General features: G+C 42.6%; 1 protein-coding gene across 5 annotated transcripts in view; it reads left to right on the top strand.

Annotated features, from left to right (window-relative positions):
* The window catches only part of LOC149318735 (protocadherin-15-like), a 952,040-nt gene that overhangs the window by 885,596 nt on the left and 44,201 nt on the right, over positions 1-22,243 (top strand). For all 5 annotated transcript variants that reach the window (XM_089510367.1, XM_089510370.1, XM_089510366.1 and 2 more), the window contains 2 exons: positions 2,011-2,099; positions 13,146-13,322. In XM_089510367.1, the coding sequence (XP_089366493.1) occupies positions 2,011-2,099; positions 13,146-13,322 (266 nt within the window). The remainder of the gene's footprint in view (positions 1-2,010; positions 2,100-13,145; positions 13,323-22,243) is intronic.

The raw sequence follows: 22,243 nt of genomic DNA, 5'->3' as shown, positions 1-22,243 counted from the left end.
ATTGTTTTCAGTTGAAGTAAAGGTGGACTCTGTCAGAGCTGTCTATGCCAAACTTTTGAAGGCAATGATATTATAAAACAATGTCAGAATTCTGGTATGTCTCACATTTAATTTGTCATCTCAATTCTTCATCCTTTGTCTGACAGAAAAAATGTCTACGTTTGTTGTGTTTTGAGGACAGGGGCATAGATGTTTTTTACTTTCCCAAGTTTTTTTAAAAAACAAAAAAAAAGACATAATATTTGCTGTAATTGATTTATGGATTCTGAAAACATTAAACAGAAAATTCTGATTTTATCAAGACCATGCCAGCTTGGAATTTGAAGTAATAGGATGGAGGACACCTGGCTGAATGAAACTACGTGTGAAAGGGATCTAGGAGTCCAAGTAGACCACAAGTTGAACATGAGTCAACAGTGCAATGCGGCAGCTAACAAGGCCAATGTGATTTTAGGCTGCATCAATAGAAGTATAGTGTCTAGATCAAGGGAAGTCATAGTGCCACTATATTCTGCTCTGGTCAGGCCCCACCTGGAATATTGTGTCCAGTTCTGGGCACCACAATTCAAAAAGGACATTGAGAAACTGGAGCATGTCCAAAGGAGGGCGACTAAAATGGTGAAAGGTCTGGAAACCATGCCCTACGGGGAACGACTTGGGGAGCTGGGGATGTTTAGCCTGGAGAGGAGAAGATTAAGAGGTGATATGATAGCCCTGTTCAAATATTTGAAGGGATGTCATATTGAGGAGGAAGCAAGCTTGTTTTCTGCTGCTCCAAAGACTAGGACCCGAAGCAATGGATGCAAACTGCAGGAAAAGAGATTCCACCTCAACATTAGGAGGAACTTCCTGACAGTAAGCGCTGTTCAACAGTGGAACAAACTCCCTCGGAGTGTAGTGGAGTCTCCTTCCTTGGAGGTCTTCAAGCAGAGGCTGGATGGCCATCTGTCGGGGATGCTTTGATTGTGATTTCCTGCACGGCAGGGGGTTGGACTGGATGGCCACTGTGGTCTCTTCTGACTCTATGATTCTATGATTCTAAACTTCCTCAACTGTAGAGAGAATAATTTCTCTCTCCACTCAGCAATGTGAATGCTTCTCTGTCATATTCATGCCAGCCGAAAAAAGCAATTCTCTGTGTAACAGAAGAAATCAAAAATGTTCTCTTTTTGCAATCTCATTCCCGTGTACATTGCCACATTCATTCAAGTTACAATCCCTACTTCACCTTATTTTTGCCAATTATGTCATGCTGTCTTTGGGAAGAAGAAAACACATATTTTGATTACTCTTTCAATAAACATGAGAATGAACTCTCACTGTGCTTGCTTTGGAAGAACAAAATGCAAGCAGAGATTTTCAGATTGCTGACCTTGCTATGTTACAGGATGTCTTTGCTTTCTTGAAGAAATGGTTTGAAGGGAAACAATGTCTATTTTAGTCTCAAAAATAGGACAATGGTCCAAAACACACTGCAGAAATAATCCTGTTTGAGACCACTTAAGAGACGGCTCAGTGCTAGGGAATCCTGGGAATTGTAGTTTATTGTGGTACCAGAGTGCTCTGATACAGAAGGCTAAATGTCCTACAAAACTACAGTTCCCAGAATTCCCTACCATTGAGCCAGGGCAGTTAAAGCAGTCTCAAACTGGATTATTTCTGTAGTGTGTTTTGCACAAATAGCCTTGATAATTTTCATGGCCCAAACTATGTATTCAGTGACAATTGCTCTCAAGTGTATTTATTATGAAATCGTGCCTTCTCAAAATTGGGATGTGCTCTAGCAAAATTTAAACATTTTAAAAATCCCATCAATTTGAATGCAAGAACACAGGAACCATTCAACCATGATCCAACTGTGTCAGCTTGGTGAGTTTCCCCATTCCTGCTGCAATGAGGAATAGTTACATGTGGAGGTGACTAACCTCACAAGAAATTTATTTGTTTCTTATACTGAGATTAGAATGTATGCTTTGGAACCTCAAATGCATTTTACTTATCTATTTCCAGGTCTCTGTGGTCAATCAACTGGATATGCAAGTAATTGTCTCCAATGTTCCTCCTACCATTGTGGAACAGAACAAGGATCAACTGATAGGGTAATGAGTGTACTCTCATTCTATAAACAAACTTTGGTATAAAACAAATTGACAAAACACTGGAAAGTATTTATGATTAAAAGTGTGCTTATCATATACTTCTCTGAAAAATCGATAATATGAAAAAGAAGGCTGATTAAAGGGAAAGAAAAACTAGAGAGGAACCAAGGTTGCTGCCACACTGCAGAATTAACATAGTTTGACACCGCTTTAACTGTCACTGACCCATCCTATGGAATCCTGGGATTTGTAGTTTGTTGTGGCACCAGAGCTCTCTGACATAGAAAGGGTAGATTTCTCACAAAACTACAAATCCCAGAAATCCATAGCATTGAGCCATGGCATTTAAAGCAATGTCCAGCTACATTAATTCTGCAGTGTAGATGCAGCCTGGATAACTCATTTTAATTTCATTTCCACATCTATTTGGGTTCATTAGGCCAATTCTTAGTTAACCCTTTCCAGAGTTAGAAGAGACCTCTAGGACAGACTTTGAGTCTGATTACAATATATGTCCTGAGTAGGGATGCCATATCCCTCCTGCAGGCGGGGCAATCCCGCTTTTGGCGGTCCTGGCCCGGTCCCGAGCCACAAGTGGGACTGCCCCACCCGCGGCCACCCACCTCCTCCTTCTCCTCCGCCTCCTTTGCCCCCGCGCGCACCCTGTGTATGGCCGCGGCTGCTCATGCAGCCGGCCGGCCATTCACTTCTGCCTCCTCCTCCTCCACCTCTATAGCCCCACGCGCAAGCAGGGGCGAGTGTGTGCTGCTGCCGGCTGGGGCCAAGGCAAGCGCCCAGCGCGGTCGCGCAGAAGCACGCAAGGCGGAGGCGGAAGAGGAGGTGGGTGGCTGCCTGCCTGCTGCCGGTGTGCAGCACACACTCGCCCCTGCTTGCGCGTGGGGCTATAGAGGCAGAGGAGGAGGAGGCAGAGGTGGCTGCCTGCCTCTGCCGCTGGAGTGTGCGGAGGGGGAGCGCGCCAAGGCGGAGGAGGAGGGAGGAAGGAGGAGGAAGAAGAGGAGGGAGGAAGAGGAAGAAGAGGAGGAGGAGGAGGAGGAAGGAGAAGGGAGGAAGGAAGAGGAGGGAGGAGGAAGAGGAAGAAGAGGAGGAGGAAGAGGAGGAGGAGGATTTCCATTCCATTTGCACAGGTTTGCTTTAACAATGATACTGGTGATGATGATGGTGGTGGTGGTGGTATTGATATCAGCAAGCCTCTGAGGTGATTTTTACAAACTCATGCGCAGTGAAGAAAAACCAAAGTCCCTTGACCAAGTACACACTTCTGAGAAGTACAGTTGAACCCAAGGGCAAATCACTTCTTGTTAAACCACCTTGACATATTCAGTATGCATAGCTATGTGAACCCATGTTCAGTGTGAAACCCAAAGAGTTTGGTTATGTAATAAGCCTCTGAAATATGCAAGAGATTGCCATGTTAAGTAAAGCCATGTTCAATGCCCAAATGTGCTGTAGTGTGTTTTGGGATGGGGAGGGGGATGGTTTGGCCAGAAAGGGAAGTACATTTGCGCCATCTGTTTAGGAATAATGCCCAAATGTCCTCCGTTTTGATCATGCCTAAGAAACATGCATTTATATTAACATTTTTTTAAAAAACCATCCCATTTTCCACGTGTCCTCCATTTTTTAAAAAAATGTCCTACATTTGAAAATGTTGTCCTACATTTGTCCCGGTTTGGAGGTCCTGACTTATGGCAATCCTAGTCCTGAGCGTCTTCTGAGTTTGTATGATTCACAATAGCCTACCTCAGCTTTTTGTACAGCCATTTAACCTGAGGGAAGCGTGTACAAAGAGTATAGAAAAGGTCTCCATGTAAACTCTAGCTCAGCGAGGAAGCTTTCTTGACTTTAGCTTTTGAACAGTGTTCTCCATGTATGATGTTCTGGTTTACAGTGTAGTTTCTGATTTTGTGCTATTGGGAGCTTCTGAGTCGTCTTCAAGGGCAAGCCCCACATAGAGTATTCTAGCCATGAGTTATCAGTGCATAGCTGTTGTGGCTAATTTATTTCTAGATCAACTGAAGCTTTCAAGTAATCTTCAAGAGCGGTCTCGCCTAGAGTGCATTGCATCAGACAAATCAGGGACCAGTACTTGGGTTAATGAGGCTGTTCAAAAAGAAAGTATCTTCCGGGCCCTCCACTGTCAGGAATGGATCTAAGGATACACCCCAGTTGCCTGTCAGTGGGGAAAATAACCAATCTGGGCAGATCACATATCCAGTCCCTGGACCCCCAAACCACCAATCTGTATCATTGTTGTTGTATGCCCAAGTAATTTCTGACTTATTGTGACCCTAAGGCAAGCCTATCACAGGGTTTTCTTGGCAAGATCTGTTCAGTGGGAATTTGCCCCCCTCTGAGGTTGAAAGAGTGTGACCTGCCCAAGACTATCAGGTGGGGTTCCCTGGTCTCCAATTGAACCCTAGTTTCCAGGGTCATTGTCCACACTCAAACACTGGTTCTCCCAATCCACATAGCCTCTTATCAGGATTCAACTTCAAAGATGACCCTCATCCAGGCCATTGAAGTATCTAGGCACTGGTTCAACATCAGCACAGCCCCAGCCAAACACAGTAAGATGAGATAGAACTGTGTAATATCAGTGTGCTGATGGCACTCAACCCCCAAGGTCCTAATGGCCTCACCTAGTGACTGTTGTATAGAATCTATATTACAGATATTGAACAGCATGAGACAAGACATAACTCTTTGTTACTCCACAGCTTATTAGTGATTGAGCTGGATAGGAGTTCTTCAGTGCCATTCTCTGGAATTCACCCTATAGATAGAAGTGGAACTACCTTTATAAACTGCCTCCTAATTCAATTTGACATAGATGGGCAAGTAGGATACTATGATCTGGTACTGAAAATCACTGACAAATCCAAGAAGATAAACATGGTAGCACTCCCTTATCTTTTATCCAGAGTAAGTCATCAGTCAGGGCAGCCTGTTCTGAAACTAGGCTGAAATGGGTCCAAATAATTCGTTTTCTTCAAGAACACCTAAAGTTGTTCAAATGCCAAACACTTAAGTACTTTTACCAAAAGGGGGACATTGAAGACAGAGATTTACACAAAACAGCTTCCACTAATTTTCAGTGAAATGTAAATTGCTGTATAGCTATGTTTGTTTGTTTGTTTACTATCTCCTGCCTTTCCCCCAGCATAAGATCTGCACAAAGCCAGTGACTGTGGCAGAAACTGAAAGAGGTTTCAGCAAACCAGTTTCATACATCAAAAATCCAGCCTTTTTTAATGGGAGAAGGATGGTTAAGCCATCTAACTGTCTTGTGTATAGAATGTGAAACTGCAGAATAAATTTAGTTAAGAGGGCTAATTCATTATTTTTGAAGCCCAAAAAAGCCAGAAACTTTAAAGTTAATTGGCTTAAGGGTTGTGGCCCTATTGAGTCACTGTAAAAAAAAAATTAAGAAAAAAATTCAAAACTTTGATATGAAAATATCTTTCATGCTGGATGTTAGTATTAAAATAGTAACTTCTTTGGTTTTCAGGCTGGGTGTTATTATTAAAGTGGCAAAGGTTGGCATTTTTTCCTTTTAAAAGAAGAAATATAGGCAGTATTTCTAAATGTAGCCATAAATGTACCATTTGGAACTAGAAGAAACATTTTCCATGGTTTGTGAGACTGTAGCAGGAGGAGCTATGGTGCTGATGCAGAAAAGGAGTCGATGTTACATGTTTGTAGTGAAACACATACACACACCCCAATGATGCTAGGGCCCTGATGTGATCGGAATTAATGCCAGGAACTTAGAAGGAAATCAAAGAAAGTAGCAAGTGCATCAGGAGATTCAACATTTAGAATCTTGCTGACCTTGCAAGATAAATCTTTCAGACAGATAATTATATTTAAATAACAAAAACTCAATACACTGTGGATGTCTTTTAGAGAGACTGAATGTAGTCTAAGATTCATTACAATTTGGGCAAGAAAAAAAGTACCACTCTGTTCAAAACTATCTTCACAATTCCCCTCACCTCCGCTTCCTTCTTATAGTAGCAGCTCCAAGCCAAGAAAGCCAAGCAAACATTAAAGGAAAGTGCTCTCAGCTTACAGTTCCCACATATTGAAACTGATCCTCGGTGATTAATGAAGTGAAATCTTCATTAATCCAGTTAGACCTGATAAAACCAATTAAACCTGATAATGCTTACTTTAAAGTTTTATGGTTTTGTTTGTTATTTCTATGCCAAAAACTATTTTATTCATTCTTCAGCAAAGTAACAATAAATTAGTCCCCATGAAAGGTAAACTGTGGTCAGCATCTTTGAGAGATGTACTATTCAGGATACTTACTACAAAAACATCTATGATGACTTTGCCCCCTTTTTTCCAATATAGATCAGTAGCTTCAGGAGTGTGGCCAAATTTTTGAATCTCTTGTTGGCTCTTGTTCTGCTAGTATAAAATATAGACTTAAGAAGGCTCCACTAAAGAAATGAAACCATGTCTTCGCCACAATTGATTTTACACCACATACATAAGGCATTATCATAATTGATCATAATTATTATAATTGGACCTATTTTTCAAAGCAATGTGCAAAATCAAAGAAAAGTTAAACAGCACTCAAGAGTAAGAGTAACATTACAGACATACAGATCATTCACAGAGAGTGCATCTACACTGCAGAAATAATGCAGTTGGACTCACTTTAAGTGCCATAGCTCCATCCTATGGAATCCTGGGATTTGTAGTTTTACAAGGTATTTAGCTTTCTCTCTGGTGTCTCACAAAACTACAAATCCTAGGATTCTGTAGGATGGAACCATGTAGTGTCAAACTGCATGATTTCTACAGTGTTGATGCACACAGTTAAAGATTCAGCCAGTTTCAAAAAGAACACTCAGTACAAAGACTAACAGACTGTCTTTCACCAGAAATGGACCAAAATTTAAGACCAAATGATTTTAGGGGAGTATCCATCCTCCAGAACAATTAAAAAAAACAAAATTTATAATAATAAATGAGCCACAAAATGGCACAATTATGGGAGGAGAAAACTGCTACTTATAACTAATTATGTCACAGGAGAGTCCACTAATTCGAGGCGCTTGTTTAACATTCCAGGCAGCAAGTGAAATAGCAATAAAGGTGCAATTTCTGTAATGCAAAATATACTGTGCTTTGTGTGCTGAGCAATTACAGGGGCCCTCAACAGCAAAGTGCAAACTTGAGGGAAGAGATAGGGGATGTACATAGAATCAAATGGCTAACAAATACAGCTTAGTTGTACACAAAGCTAGTTATATCAAACTGTCTCTAGACAGTGTCCCCACCTTGAAGTTTATATCTCCATCAGCCAGTGCAGTACTTTGCACAATCCTGGTGAGCCAAGGGGACAATGCCAAGGGGACAGTGGGGGTGAAATACCCAAATTCCATGCTGTTAAACAGTAGTGTACTCAATTATTACAGACCTAGGACATTATTGCACAAGCCTTGGTCCCGCCTCACTCCTGCTACAATCATATTATTTAAAAAACTCAAAAACATACTGTATATATTTGACTATAAACCAACCTCACATATAAATTGAGGGCACGTTTTGGGGCCAAAATTATGGATTTTGCCATGACCCATGGATAAGTCAAGGGTAAAACTAGGAGACTCTTTCAGTGTGGGTATGTGTGCGTGTGACAAGACTTTTTTGCTTCAGCATTTCAGCATTCATTGCAGCCTTCACTCCCAGACAGAGGTAGCATGGGCAGCATGTTGTTTGCAACCAATCACCCAAAACTCTTTCTGTTTGGCTTAAACTTAGTGTTCATAGGAATTTGCTGCTCCCCAAATGATTCAGGGACGCTGGAGGCGAGGGGATGATTCCCTGACATTTAGGAAGTGCATCAGGCTGTCACACACACACATGCTTCATAAAAGTTTTAGCAGCATTTTAGCAGCATTTTAGCAGTACCTACCCCGCGGTAAGTGCAGGTTTGAAAATCATCTGAGAAAGAAACTATTCTCCTCACCACATGGAAAAATCTCAAAGATTACCACATTGACCCGTAAATAAGTCAACCTGCAATTTTGGAGTCAATTTTTTGGCTTTTTTTTTTAACTTATAGAAGCCATTGAAATCCACAAACATCTGGATAATTTCAACCGGAAAGAGGAAACCCTCAAAGTGAACAAAATTTGGCTACCAGTCCTGAGGAGTAGCAAAATGAGGACTCAGCAAATGCAAATGGGAAACCATTCAGAGTCAGGGGCTTTCCCAGCACATAATGATCACCAATTAGCAGACACTAATCCTCTTTTGCATTAACCTCCCAGCCTGAGGACTGCCATCAGCACAGAACAATACACATGCAAATCACTCCTGCATTCCCAGGCTCATACAGTATATATAGACCCACTTTTTCCAGGCAAGCATTCTCTGAAGATGCCAGCCACAGATGCTGGTGAAACGTCGGGAAGAAACTCTTCTAGAACATGGCCACATAGCCTGAAAAACCCACAAAAAACTATGGATGCCGGCCATGAAAGCCTTCGATTTCACATTTCTCAACACTCTTCTCCAGCATCACATTTCAAATGTGTTGATTTTCTTTCTATTTGCTTTTTTCACTGCCCAGCTATCACATCCATACATGGTGATAGGAAATACAATGGCTTGGACTATCCTTGCTTTGTTGTTCAGTTTGATATTTTTGCACTTAAATATATAATAAATAATAATAATAAAGTTTTTATTTATATCCCGCACCTTCCTTCGATCAGGGCGGCTTACAGTATAAAATTTCAAACAACAATACATACAATAAAATCCAAAATACATCACATATAAACAATAATAAAAAATACAGGCAAAAAAGCCCCAAAGCCCTTCCTCTTGGCCACGAAAGAGGAGGGAGGCCCACAGGATTTTTAATCGGGGAATGCCTGTTGGAACAGGAAGGTCTTCAAATCCTTCCTGAATTGGGCCAGGGTGGTAGTCGAGCGGAGCTCAGTCAATTCGTTCTTTCATATCTGCCCTTCCCAATTCTATTCTTCTGATTTCCTGCCTGCCGTCCCCATTCTGATCAGTGGTTGAGCTAAGAATGAAAAATGAATAATTCTTCTGATAGTTGACTGTTTTCTTGATAGAGTGTCTCATTCTGTTGAGGCACCCTTCGTGTTGAGGACAAGAAACACTGTCAATACACTTTACATCCCTAATATTTCCATTGTTTTAACATTTACAAGTTATTTTACAGCTGTCTGTGACTTTTACAGTTTGCAGTGTCACTACACACTGTGACATTTCTTGGGGTTTTGCAAACCTATTTTTAAATGAAAATTTATTATCTTCAAATCCTTACCCGACATTCGTATGCCCAGCCTCTGATCCTCTACTGGGACTCCAGCATTGTGAAGATCTTGAAGCAAATCTCAATATACAGTGTTAGGGCTTTGTTGGGTCTATTATAATAATCCCTCTGTAAATTTCAGTTTTCAGTGGTAGAAAAAAAAACATATTTCAGTCTAATGAAACATTAATACTCCCACTGAGCTTTCAGTTTTCCAAGAATGAACAAGTCATGATGGCTTTGTTGTTGGATGAATCAGATCTAGTCTATACTGTTACCATGGAGATAGGTATCCCTGTGGCAAATTTTGCACAATCATATTCACATGCACGCCTAGCCCTTTGGTGAAGCTGAATTCACTCAGTGAATTGAAGTCCCTGTACATCTCTACTGGCAGCCACTATTTGCTGCTGAAAACTACTTTCTTATATTTGTACCCAACTTTACTATTGAAAACTAAGGATCCTGAGAGACAGCTAACCAAAATTTAAGCAATAAACACAGTTAAAACCAACACAAAAATGAAACAATTTAAGAGGCCACCTTACGAAAGAAATGTATTTCCATGTGTTCCTAATAGCAATGAAACAGGACCTGGCCATAGTTCCAAAAGGATTAAAATAAGATTTTTTTAAAGAAGGCAAGAAAAACATAATGTGTTGCCTCAGTCCTGTAGAAAACAACAATATAAACCAGGAAAGTGACAAAGCAACGGGAGGGGAATTCCCTTTCACACTTGAGGGCAGAACGCACGGGCAAAAAGGCCTGTGTTCCCCCTGTCTTGGCATTGTCCTGTATGGATGATGCAAGCCAGTAGCCCCAGACTGGGATTGGCCAGATGGGATGTTGATTGAGTGGCTTGGCCCAACCCTTGCCCAAAAGAACCTTAGCACACTCTATTTTTTAACCATCTATTTGTGGCAGAGTTTGCTAGAAACTCTGCCACAACAGCTGGCAGACCACATGGCCGCATGTCCCTTACCTGCCACCTATGTGTTCCCTCTGAAAGCACCAGTCTCAGCCTGTGATGTTGGAAGGGCACACCTGGCCATGTGGGTGAAGCCAAGTGATCTGTTTCTGCTGCAGCAGTGGCATTTAGAGGGGACGCAGTAGCAAATAAGGTTTATGTGACAGCAGGGGCAGAAGCAGGCAGGCGTGGGAATACTTACCCATCACTGGACCAGTCTGGAGACAGGAATGGGCTGGAACCACATACAAGATACCACCGAGTTGGCCATGGTATACCCATGTATATAGCCCTCAGTTTCCAAAAAGAAGTGGGAAAGAGAGAGAAGATGGGGAGAGAGGGAGTGAGAGAAAGAGAGAGATGGAAGTTAACAAGAAAGGAAGTGCCACAATCTGGGTACCACAATAGAGAAAGTCCTGTCTCCATACTCAACTAATCTGCAGATGCATTTACACTGTAGAAATAATGCAGTTTGACACCACTATAATTGCCATGGCCCCATCCTACAAAATCCTTGGATTTGTAATTTTGTGAGGAACCAGCACTTTTTGGCAGAGGAGGCTAACGACTTTGTAAACTACAAATCCCCACTAATCCATAGGATGGAGCGAAAGCACTTAATGTCATTCAAATTGCATTATTTCTACAATGTAGAACACCCTAACCTAAGATAAAACAGAAAACTGATGCAGTGGACAGTTTTATACAAGTAAAAGGATTATTACTTGGAAATAGGGATGCAGTTTGTTTCTCACACACCCCTAATTCTAACCAAAATGTCATTTTAATGGCATTACAAACAGAATGGGGGAAAGAGAGAACAACAAACTTCGAAATGCTTATTTAACTCTGAGTTTAAATATTTACAAATTAACCATCTGTGGAGGCTATATTACTAAGATGTTAAATATTACACCTGTTCCTCAAATTTTCAAAAAAGTATTCTCACATCATTGTGTTCCTGATTTCCATATCATTAGTTAATTGTAATTAAACCACTTAGATTAGCAGTGATTATGACAATTTTGTGCTCATATTTATTCCTAGTCAATAACATTTGAATACTGAATAATGTGTTACATGGGATAGAACTGGTGAGGGGAAAAATGGAATTATAATCCTTTCTTGAAATTGATACAACTGAGAAACTATCACACAATAATCTGCGTACCTAAAGCTTAGTTAAGTGGAATGTTTATAAATATTTGTACGTAGCTTAATAAGAAAATCTTTTAATTCAGTTTATCAAGACATCACCAAGAGCAAAATATACCAAAGTATGCCAAAATGAGTGATCTGGAAATGAATCATACAGTATAGGTTGTAAGGAATTTATTTCATATACAAATAAATTGCAGTTGTGCAATGCATATAAAATATATTTTCAATGATGTATGTTGATATATGCTATCAAGTTGACTAGACTTATGGGGAGCCAATAAATAAGAGACTTCTAAAAGCTTCTGGCTGTTGGGGCATTTTGTGCTCAGAAATGGACTAGGGTCTGCAGGAAATAGAAGATGTGCAATATCTGTACCTAGTAAAGGGCTGTTATGTAGCAGAGTCAGCAAAGGGACAGATGTGCATTTGGGCCCAAAACTAATCAGGATTGATACATGTAGACAGGGTGCCACCATTTTGACATACTGAGTACGTCCTAGGGTTAGGGAGCATCTGAAAAGGATGCTCTCGGGCAACCCTAGCATGTACCCAGTATGTGCTTAATGGCCCGTTTGTATAGGGCCTATAAAACCATAAGTATAACAATAATCTTTGAATATAACTATAGAGAGAAAGAGATAGAGCTGTAGTTAGTGTTTTATATTTCATTAATTTTGTATAATTATAATGGGGAACTATGGAGTAACATGCATGGTGAAACTGGGGGATGGAGAGGCAACAAGATGGAGGTGAAACCATTGAGTGGTTTGGAGAAAAAGAAATAATACATTATGCCATAAACCGAGACCAAAAAAAAGAGGTTAACAGAAGCCCATCTTTGAGAAGTATTCATACTGAATACCTTTTAAGAGTCCTAAGAATGTAGATGCCTACTCAGATATTATTTGGCTGTGTATGCCTCTTTCCATTAGTAGATTTCATTCATTAGATCCAATGTTTGTGAGCTGTGTTTGTATGCCCCTATGTTGTGTATTCTTTTAGCAGCAACATTTAGGCAATATTTCAGTGGTTTGTCTGTTTGTATATAGTGTCTCTAGTTTAACAGCAAGTCTTTTTCTTATTTTTATTGTCCCATGATAAAACTGTCAGCTCAGCACTTCATTTTTCCTCAGTAGCGTAAAGCTTACTTTAACTCCACAGGTCTCTCAGATGTACTGCTACCTGCTCTGTTAGTCCATTCTACATGTACCTATGAAATATTCCATTGCATCTCAGGACAGGCATATTTTGTATGTGAGAATTTATTAGTTTTCTATGAAGAGGTGAAACTCACTATATAATGCTAACAGCTTTATTTGTAAAATACCATTCGAATTTCCCCAAAGTCATTTAAAACTCAAATGCTATCATAAATACAAAGAAGTATAGTTCAGTTGTACAGTACTTGAGAACTGTTTCTGTGATGCTACACTTTTCCAGGGGAATTGTAAGTTTTAAGAAGCTCTTTTTTTACCCGCAGTGTTTTAAGGCCTATGTGTTTTTACACCACCAAGAGATCTAACCTTTTGCCTAACTAAAGACATGCCAATATATCCCAAAATATGTATTTGCTGTGCTTTGTTATCAGGATTTTGGAACGCTATATTCAAGATCAGATTCCTGGTGCAAAGGTTGTGGTAGAATCCATTGGTGCTCGCAGATTTGGAGATGGCTACTCAGAAGAAGATTATTTGAAATCTGATCTTATGATCTACGCAATTGACCCTCAAACAAACCGTGCTATAATGAGGAATGAGCTTTTCAAGTATGTATTTAATGTTAATGCAGCAGCATTCTAAATATCTAATTTGCAAAAAGATAAGTTCTATTTATACTCACTAGCTATGCTTTCATACTTCTCTTTGTGTTGATCACACTGATAATCAAAAGTAGGGGGTTTGTTTTCTTTCTGTGTCACAGGGAGATCCATACAAACAGGGAATATGAAAGTTTTAAGTTCCCACACAACAGCAATTGTCTTTAATTTGTCTCTGGATGCATGTACACAGGCCAAATAAAAAGGTCTCACCTAGTTTTCACAATAAGCTGCCCAAATGACATGTGGGATTATAGGGAGTGAATCTGGCCCTTTTCATTGCCTCAAGGCTTTAATTCAGAAGGGGAAAGTGGGGAATTTATCCCATTTTTGAGAGGAAAATCTTGATGTTCATGTGTGTGTGTGTGTGTGTGTGTGTGTATTGCTCAATAGTAATGTTGGTGTGAGACTGAGGGGGAGGAGTTCAGAAATATGTTCATTTGCACATGTAGTCTTGCATAGTGCTATTTGTCAGACCAGGGTGTGTTGAAAAGAGAGAACTGTGTAAACAGATCACTTGAATTCATCTCAACTGGTCCTCTGACACTAGCATTAGTGTCAGACTGTATTTGAACAACTGTATTTTGTCTTAATAAGCTAAAATATAAATTACTTTTTTAGCCATGCACACAGCCACTTCATAATATGCTAAACAAACTAAGGTGCCCCAATTAACTGTAGTTTCCTATTTCATCCAAACTTGAAAAATGTGCCAAACAGCTTAAGAACAAATCTTATGATCAAATCATACTTTGAAGTTGAATTAATTTCCCAGTCATTTATTAGCTATAAGCCTAAATCCTGCTGTTGTTATTGGTGTTATCGTCATTTTATATCCTGCTTTTCCCCAGCCCTGGGATTCAAGGCATCTTACCAAAGTTAAAACAGATGCAGGCCTGAAACAGGTAGGCCAAATGAAGTGGCTTCTGGTTGCTTTGGAGGTGTGGCATTCAAATGACGCATGCCTCCAAAGCAGCTCAAACCTGCAACAAAGCTGCACTCCATTACTTTGGGCCAGAACAAAAAGGATCTGGGATAATCCAGCTTCTGCTGGCATGGGTTGGGCTGTAGCCTGCTGTAAAAGTGGGCTGTGCGGTCAGCGCAGTCCCAATCCAGAGCTGGCTAGAACATACTTGGGTCGCTTCTTCCTGCTTGTTTAAATTGTCAATAGAAATAAATGTATTCTGCATATGAGAGCACCTACAGATGGGGGAGGGGGATCTCTGGAAGTCCCAGTTATCTTCCTACATAAATCAATTTTTTTTTGGAAATCCATATGATGTTTTCCCCATTCTGAAGTATTTCCTGGGGGCTTCCAGCATTGTCAAAGACTTTTTGTTCCCATTCCACAAATCAATTAAAGTAACATACTCTTTTCAAAATGAAATGCATCATTACTTACCAATGTATTTGTGCTGTCTGAAGCAGTAAAGATGTCCACTGCCAAGTAGACTAGGGTGTTATACAGAGAACTACTTTGTGCCGGCCTGTGCGCAGGGTGAGGGCTGAGCATCCACATGCTCCAAGCCTTCAGTGCACCGCCTGTGCACCATTTTGGCATGTGCCCTTCTAGACGGCATGCACCATGATGACACAGAGGCAGCACAGTGCCCAAATGGTGCAGCATAAAAGGGGCATCATGGTGCAGCAGCACGCCTATGATGCCCTTTCCAGGGTGCAAGAAGAAACTGCTTAGGGCAGATTCCTCTTGTGTTCTGCGAAGGCCAGATCGGTGCCACTCTGTGCGGTTGCCCCAGCACTGATCCAGGGCAAAAAGGGGCAGCGTCCCACCCCCCCATGTGTAGAGACCCACAATTACCATTTCCATAACACATAAAGAGAGATCATGTCGGGGAAAGAGGAATGCTAGCACTTAAACATAAACATCCAAACAATTATACCTTTATTGGGCCAACCAAAATGCACAGTTGCAAGCTTTCAAAGTGACACTAGCTTCTTCATCAGGAAAACAGGAGAAAGAAATGGAAGATGTTAGTCATAGGCCTGACACTTTCTGTTTCTAGTCTTAGTTCAGATGGTAGAGAGGGCTATCAGCAGGCTGCCACCTCCCACTTTGACCATGTGGTCAGGGGTAGATTTTCAAATTCAAGGAAATTTAATGTCCATTTGCAATTCAAAGAAGATGTTTCCTTGGAATCCAGCATGTTCCCCCTTCTTCTCTTCCAATGTCCCCACCATCAGCCTTGGGTCATCTTTTATTTAACTACAAAGATTGTAGGTATGGATATCTCCTCATGAGTAAGCAAGCCAGCTATTGAATGATGGGAGGAAAAGGAAGACTAAAAACAAATGAGACACTCAGCCAGGAGTGGAGAAGAGGGAGGGTGGCCCATTCCAACCCCTCACCACTGAACTCACGGCTGAACATACTGAATTAAAAAAGAACAATATAGCAACACTTACTAAGCTTGACAGAACCTGCCAGCCCTGACCACTAAAAATTCCTCCTGCCCCTCATATCACACCGAAACCACCTCTGAGCACAGGCCACACACAGGATTATCTGGATTATCTAGGACATTTCAGGGTAAAAGTTGTGCTTTTTAAAATTGGACTAAACCCCTCTTAACCACATTCTCTGCAAATCTTCAAGAATGTCATATAAACTGATCTCAGTGACTATGGGGCAAATATGGGTTTTTTCAGCAGTGTAGACAAGTCCTATAACCAATTAGGGGGCACAATTGCATCACAGATGGAAACTGAATGCTCTTTCATCTGTAAGAAATCACAAATCGGGGGGAAAGGTTATAACATAACATTTCTCCTAACCTGGTTGTATTTGTAATATTTGTTTGGAAGGACATTCATTCACCTCTGCCTCTAGCCTCAGTATATAATGGTACAACTGGGCTCAAGTTTGCTTCTTCATCTGAAAACTAGGTCATATAAATTAATACTGGGTACAGTGGATGTCCATGATTATTGATATTCTCCCATTTGAATACTGAGAATCCTAGATAAATGTTGCGTTCAAAGTGTTGTCCCTATATATCTGCCTAATCAACATTTTGAACGTACACAGTAATGGTAACGTTTAGATAAGTGTTTCTCCATTTTTAGGAATTCACGAACTTTTCCTGGAATTTAGAACAAATATATAATGTTCACTGCAAACATCAATGTTCTATCATTTGTAAAGACTCCTTACTTTTTTTTAGCCCAGTTCCCTGGCCTATTACATCTGTTGCTCTGTATCTATGGGAGAGGGGTATAATTATACTTTCTCCAAATGCATTGATGTCTACTACTGCTTTGCATGTTATACCTCTCATCCTCTAAGGAGAACCAGTCCACAGAACTCTGTGATGGAATGAGACACTCTGTCAGTCATGTGTCCAAGAAGCAAATACCTCTGGGCTAGCTCATGAATTGTGATTCAGTGGAGGGATCTTATTCCCCTGTGTTCCAAACTACGTGTAGATGAATTACAGCACAAGTGAGATAGAAAAGCAAATGGATGTTGAAGAGTGCAGTACGTAGCCACATTGATGGATGGAGAGAGAGGTTAGAAATAGTTACTGAACAAGAGTGAGAAATTCACTTTACAATCCAATATAATATAGACAGGTAGCAAGTATACAGAATGACAGTGACAAATGTCTCTACAAAGAAGAAAAAACAAGAAAACATTAACTTTCCTTTATTGCTCCTAACCTCTTGATTATTGTTCCCACCCCCAAAATAACAAAAGAAAGAACAACCTGCATTCCATTGCATTTACAATAAGTAGTTTGGACATTATCAGTTTCGTTGCCACAGCTATCACTTCAAACAGGAGCGTGGCAAGTCATTTTAATGTGCATTCTGCCAGTGCAATATTTTTAGGCAAGGTGATTATACCAATGAACATTTTAGCCAGCCTTGTGTTATTTCAGGCAGTCAGGTAAACTGCTAGCTTATACATCATGATACAAGTTTTCTAATTTCCATTTTCTAATTCACTGTTGTACAATGGCTGAGCACAAGCCCATAGCACTGGTTCCTATATTGTCAAGGGTGAGTGGGAACAGAAAAAAAGAGATAAAATACAGAACAGTGATGAAGCAAAAGCCTAGCCTGGTCTCTCTGCTCATTCATTACAACCCACCTTCCATTTTTCCAGCGATGGAGAGAAGGCATCCTTGATGTATGGGTTTAGGCTTGCCATATCCCGCCTGGGGGCGGGACTTTCCCGGTTTGGGATGGGGCTGCACGGTCCCGCCCTGGTTTGGCCCCGCCCCCGGAATTGCCCCTGCTCCTGGGCGATATGGCAAGCTCAGGGAGGCTTTCCCTTGCCGCTTGGGCCCAGGCCTGCAGGGAAAGCCTCCCTGAAGGGGAGGAGTCCCTCTCCGCTTGGGCTCCGCCTCCACCAAGAGCGGGGTCCAGGCCCAGAGGGAAAGCCTCCCTGAAGGGGAGGAGTCCCTCTCCGCTTGGGCTCCGCCTCCGCTGAGGGCGGGGTCCAGGCCCAGAGGGAAAGCCTCCCTGAAGGGGAGGAGTCCCTCTCTGCTTGGGCTCTGCCCCCGCAGAGGGCGGGGCCCAGGCCCAGAGGGAAAGCCTCCAAGGCTCCTATTCAAATGTAGGACACAAAAAATGTGTCCTACATTTGAACATTTTGTCCTACATTTGTCCTGGTTTGGAGGTCCTGATGAATGGCAACCCTATATGGGTTAGACCCTGTGGCTCGCTCTAGGTCAGGCAGGAAGTAGACAAAACTTTAGAGGCGTGTCCACAGGATAGGACTAACCCCCCAAAGCAAGTTTCGTTTCTGCCTCTGCTCTGGTCAGACGCTTTCAGATCAGCTCTGCTGCTTTTCCTCCTCTATTTCTTTCAACAACAAAAACAACAACAACAACTTTATTTCTCTCCTGTTCCTTTTGCCTCTGCCTCCTATCTGTCCCCTCTCCTGTCTCTTTGGACTGCCAGGGGACCAACAACGATGTCAGGGGCTGGGGATCAGGAGGACAGCCCAGGCATGTCCTGTGATTCCCTAAACTTGGCTAGAGAGCAACCCAGTCACTCTCTCAGCCCCTATGAAGACAAGGAGCCTGCTGCTAGGACTGCCAGGGCCAGGTCGGAAGAGGGAGAACCCTCGTCTCCGAACCTACAGGGGCCCCACTGCACCCTCCAGCAAAAGGACCGGACCCAGGCCACATTGGACGACTCAGAACAGGGTGTGAGTACTACCCCCACCCAACTGGCCCCCCCGCTGCAAGCATTGCCACCGGAGCTCTCCTCCATAATCGCTTCCCTCATCTCCTTCCAAGCTGCAGCTTTATCTGGCCAACAGCCCTGTCCTGCAGCCCTTCCCCTCTCTCTGGGGATGACTGGCACCATTTCAGACCACCGGAGACAGCCTTCCCTCCCTACCTCTCAGCCAGCTCCAGCCCAGTGCATCCCTGCCTCTGCCCAGAGAGCCCCAACCAGGACAAGGTCTTCCTCTTCCTCCTCTCCAGTTGCCCGCTCCTCCCTGGATTCCATCCCTCCCTCTGAAAGGGGAAAATTCACCCCCAGAAAAACTGCCCTCAAGCCTCCCAAAAAGGGTGGGAAAAGTCTCCCGGGCTCCTCTGCAGCTGCTGCTAAGACAAAAACTAAGCGACCAGCGCCACCTCCTGGCCAACAACACAAATCAGAAAAGCCCAAAGCCTCCATTATTCTGCATTCTTCTGATGATGAGGATGATGCAGAGGACCTTTCAAACAAATTATCTCACAGTGAAGAGGGCTTACTCACCCTTGACAAATTATCTGTTGATGATGATGATGGAGAAGATCCCACACCCTCCTCCAGCAGGCTTTTCCCCCAAGAGGACTTTCAAATCCTGTTGAAAAAAGCAATAAAAACTCTTGAGTTGCCTATAAATGCTACCATCCCTCAAACTCAAGACACAGACCTTCCCCAGGGAAAGGGCAACTCCTTCCCACAACCTGGGCCCCCTTCTATCGAGGTCCCCTTTACTTCAGATTTTATGAAGGTTATTAGGGAAGAGTGGTCTAAGCCAGCCACAGCCAGACCAAATCCTCAATCATTCAAAAAATTTTATAACCTTCCCCAATCGGTCATGTCAAAGCTCCAAGTCCCCTTGGTTGATGCTCCCGTTGCAGCTTTGACCACGTCCGCGGTCTACTGCAAAGATGGAGGCGATGCCCTAAAAAACCACACTGAGGTTATCTGATAGACTTTTACAACCTTCCTCACGACCACTTTGTTCCATCACCGATGTCCCAACGTCACAAAAAACACAAGTTGATGTTACAAGCCACAGACCACCTACTACAAATTGGAGCGATAGAACAAGTTCCATCTTCAAAAATGTACAAAGGTTGCTACTCTATTTTGTTCATAGTGCCAAAAAAGGACGGGTCATGGAGGGCTGTACTGGACCTAAAATGGGTCAACAAATTTGTCAGAAAACGTCGTTTCCGTATGGAAACTCTAAAGACCATCCTGGAGGCCATCAGACCTCACGATTTTCTTTGTTCTCTGGATTTAACCCAAGCCTACCTTCATGTTCCTGTTCACCCTCTCCACCACCGATTTCTGAGATTCTCCTACCACCACAACCATTACCAATACAAGGCCCTTCCATTTGGCCTCTCATCAGGTCCTCGGGTTTTTACAAAGATCATGATATCGCTGGTGGCCCATTGGAGACTACAGGGAATCCACGTCCATCCTTATTTGGACGACATCTTAATTCGCTCACCATCACTCCAACAAGGCCGTCAGGATATCCATCTGGTCCTATCCTCATTGACAAGACATGGTTTTCTGGTCAATCATGGGAAGAGCCACCTAGAGCCTTGCCAACATTTTCTCCACCTCGGGGCGATCATCGATACCCTACACGGCAAGGTATACCTCTCACCAGAAAGAATAAACAAACTTCGTCAGACCATCAACCTCGTGTCCCGCTCTCACTCGACAAACCTTTTGCTCCTGGCGAGATTACAAGGCTTAATGATATCAACGATAGACTGCACACCCTGGGCCCGATTTCACTCAAGGCCTCTCCAGTGGTTTCTCCTTCCTCATCAAAAACACATATCCTCAAAGATCAACAAATGACTGATACTTCCTCACAGGGTCAGACACTCCCTCCTTTGGTGGACTTTTCCCAATCTCAAAACAGGTCGGCCACTCTGGCCTCCTCAAGAACTACAACTGACGACAGATGCCACACTCACTGGGGAGCCACACTCAACAACTCCTATACACAGGGAAGATGGTCCATCCAAGAACAAAGCCACAACATAAATCTCCTAGAACTCAGAGCGGTGCACCTGGCTCTTCTACAATTCTCATCCCTGGTCAAAGGACAACCAGTGTTGATTCGGACAGACAACATGTCAACAAAAGCCCATATAAATCGACAAGGAGGCACAAGATCAAAGTCTCTAATGAGCGAGACAGAGCTTCTTTTCAAGTGGTCACAAACAAATCTCCTCTCAATAAGATCAGAACACATCAAGGGGACTCTAAATACGAGAGCCGACTGGCTCAGCAGACAGGACATAGACCAGTCAGAGTGGCAGCTACATCCCCAAGTCTTTCACATGGTGACACACAAGCTCGGAACGCCCCTGGTAGATCTCTTCGCATCACCCATAAACAATCAACTGCCACGCTTCTTCTCTCGGTTCCTAACTCAAGGAGCGGAACAAATGGATGCTGTACATGCCCCATGGCCAGACGGGACTCTATATGCCTTCCCTCCAACGTCCATGATCAACAAGTGCCTAAAAAAGGCAAGAAAAGAAAGAGCGACAATAATTCTAATAGCCCCATACTGGCCAAGAAGACCATGGTTCTCAGAGATCCTGACAATGGCTCAAGAGTCTCTCAAGCTCCCGCTTCGCCCAGACCTTCTATCCCAGGGTCAGTTTCACCATCCAGATCCAGCCTGGCTCAACCTTCACACTTGGAGGTTGAACGCCAAAATATGATAAAAGAAGGGCTCACGTCTAGGGTGATAGACACCATCATCAATGCTAGACGACCTTCCACCAGACGAATATACGAATATTCTTTCAGATCATTTGCCCATTGGTGTAAGCTAAACAAACTTAACCCACTCAAGGCATCTGTGAGCGCTCTACTTTCTTACCTCCAAGAAGGACTTGATAAAGGTCTTAAGCCCAACACTCTCAAAAGACAGGTCTCTGCCATCACTTCTGCTTTTCCTCAAAAACATGCTAACAAACTGTCCAACAACTACTATGTTAGAAGGTTTCTTCAAGCAGCCACTCTCATCCGACCTCCCACAGTAAACAGATACCCTAACTGGGACCTACACAAGGTACTTTCGGCTCTTACCAAAGCTCCGTTTGAACCACTAAAAGACATAGACTTAAAATTCCTTACCTGGAAGGTTCTATTCCTCACAGCCATCACCTCGGCCAAGAGAATCTCAGAACTTGGCGCCCTGTCCATACGCAAAGAGCTCTGCGTGTTCAGAGAAGACTCTGTGTTGCTAAGACTAGATCCAACTTTTATAACCAAGATAAACTCTACATTCCACAGGTCCCAAGATATCATCCTACCTTCTTTTTGCCCTCAACCCAAAAAAGACTTGGAAAAGACCTGGCATACACTGGATGTTCGGAGGGCTCTCCGCACTTATATTAATAGAACTAAAAGGTTCTGTTTGACTGACAGCCTTTTTGTCTCATTCCACAAAAATTCCATGGGCAAAAAGGTGTCCGTTTCTACATTTTCTCGATGGATCAGGTCCTGCATATCCATGTGTTATGCAGATTCTGCAAAGCCTCTTCCTGGAACTGTTTTCGCTCATTCTACACGTAGTGCTTCAACCTCGGCGGCACTCTCCACTAATGCCTCTCTAGAAGAGATCTGCAGGGCAGCTACAT

This window comes from Sceloporus occidentalis, unplaced genomic scaffold, assembly GCF_023333645.1.
Source record: "Sceloporus occidentalis isolate IW3139 unplaced genomic scaffold, rSceOcc1.0.p SCAF_2, whole genome shotgun sequence".
Classification (NCBI taxonomy): Eukaryota; Metazoa; Chordata; class Lepidosauria; order Squamata; family Phrynosomatidae; genus Sceloporus; species Sceloporus occidentalis.
Note: the sequence above shows the minus strand (reverse complement) of the source record. Positions and strands in the feature narration are given on the sequence as shown.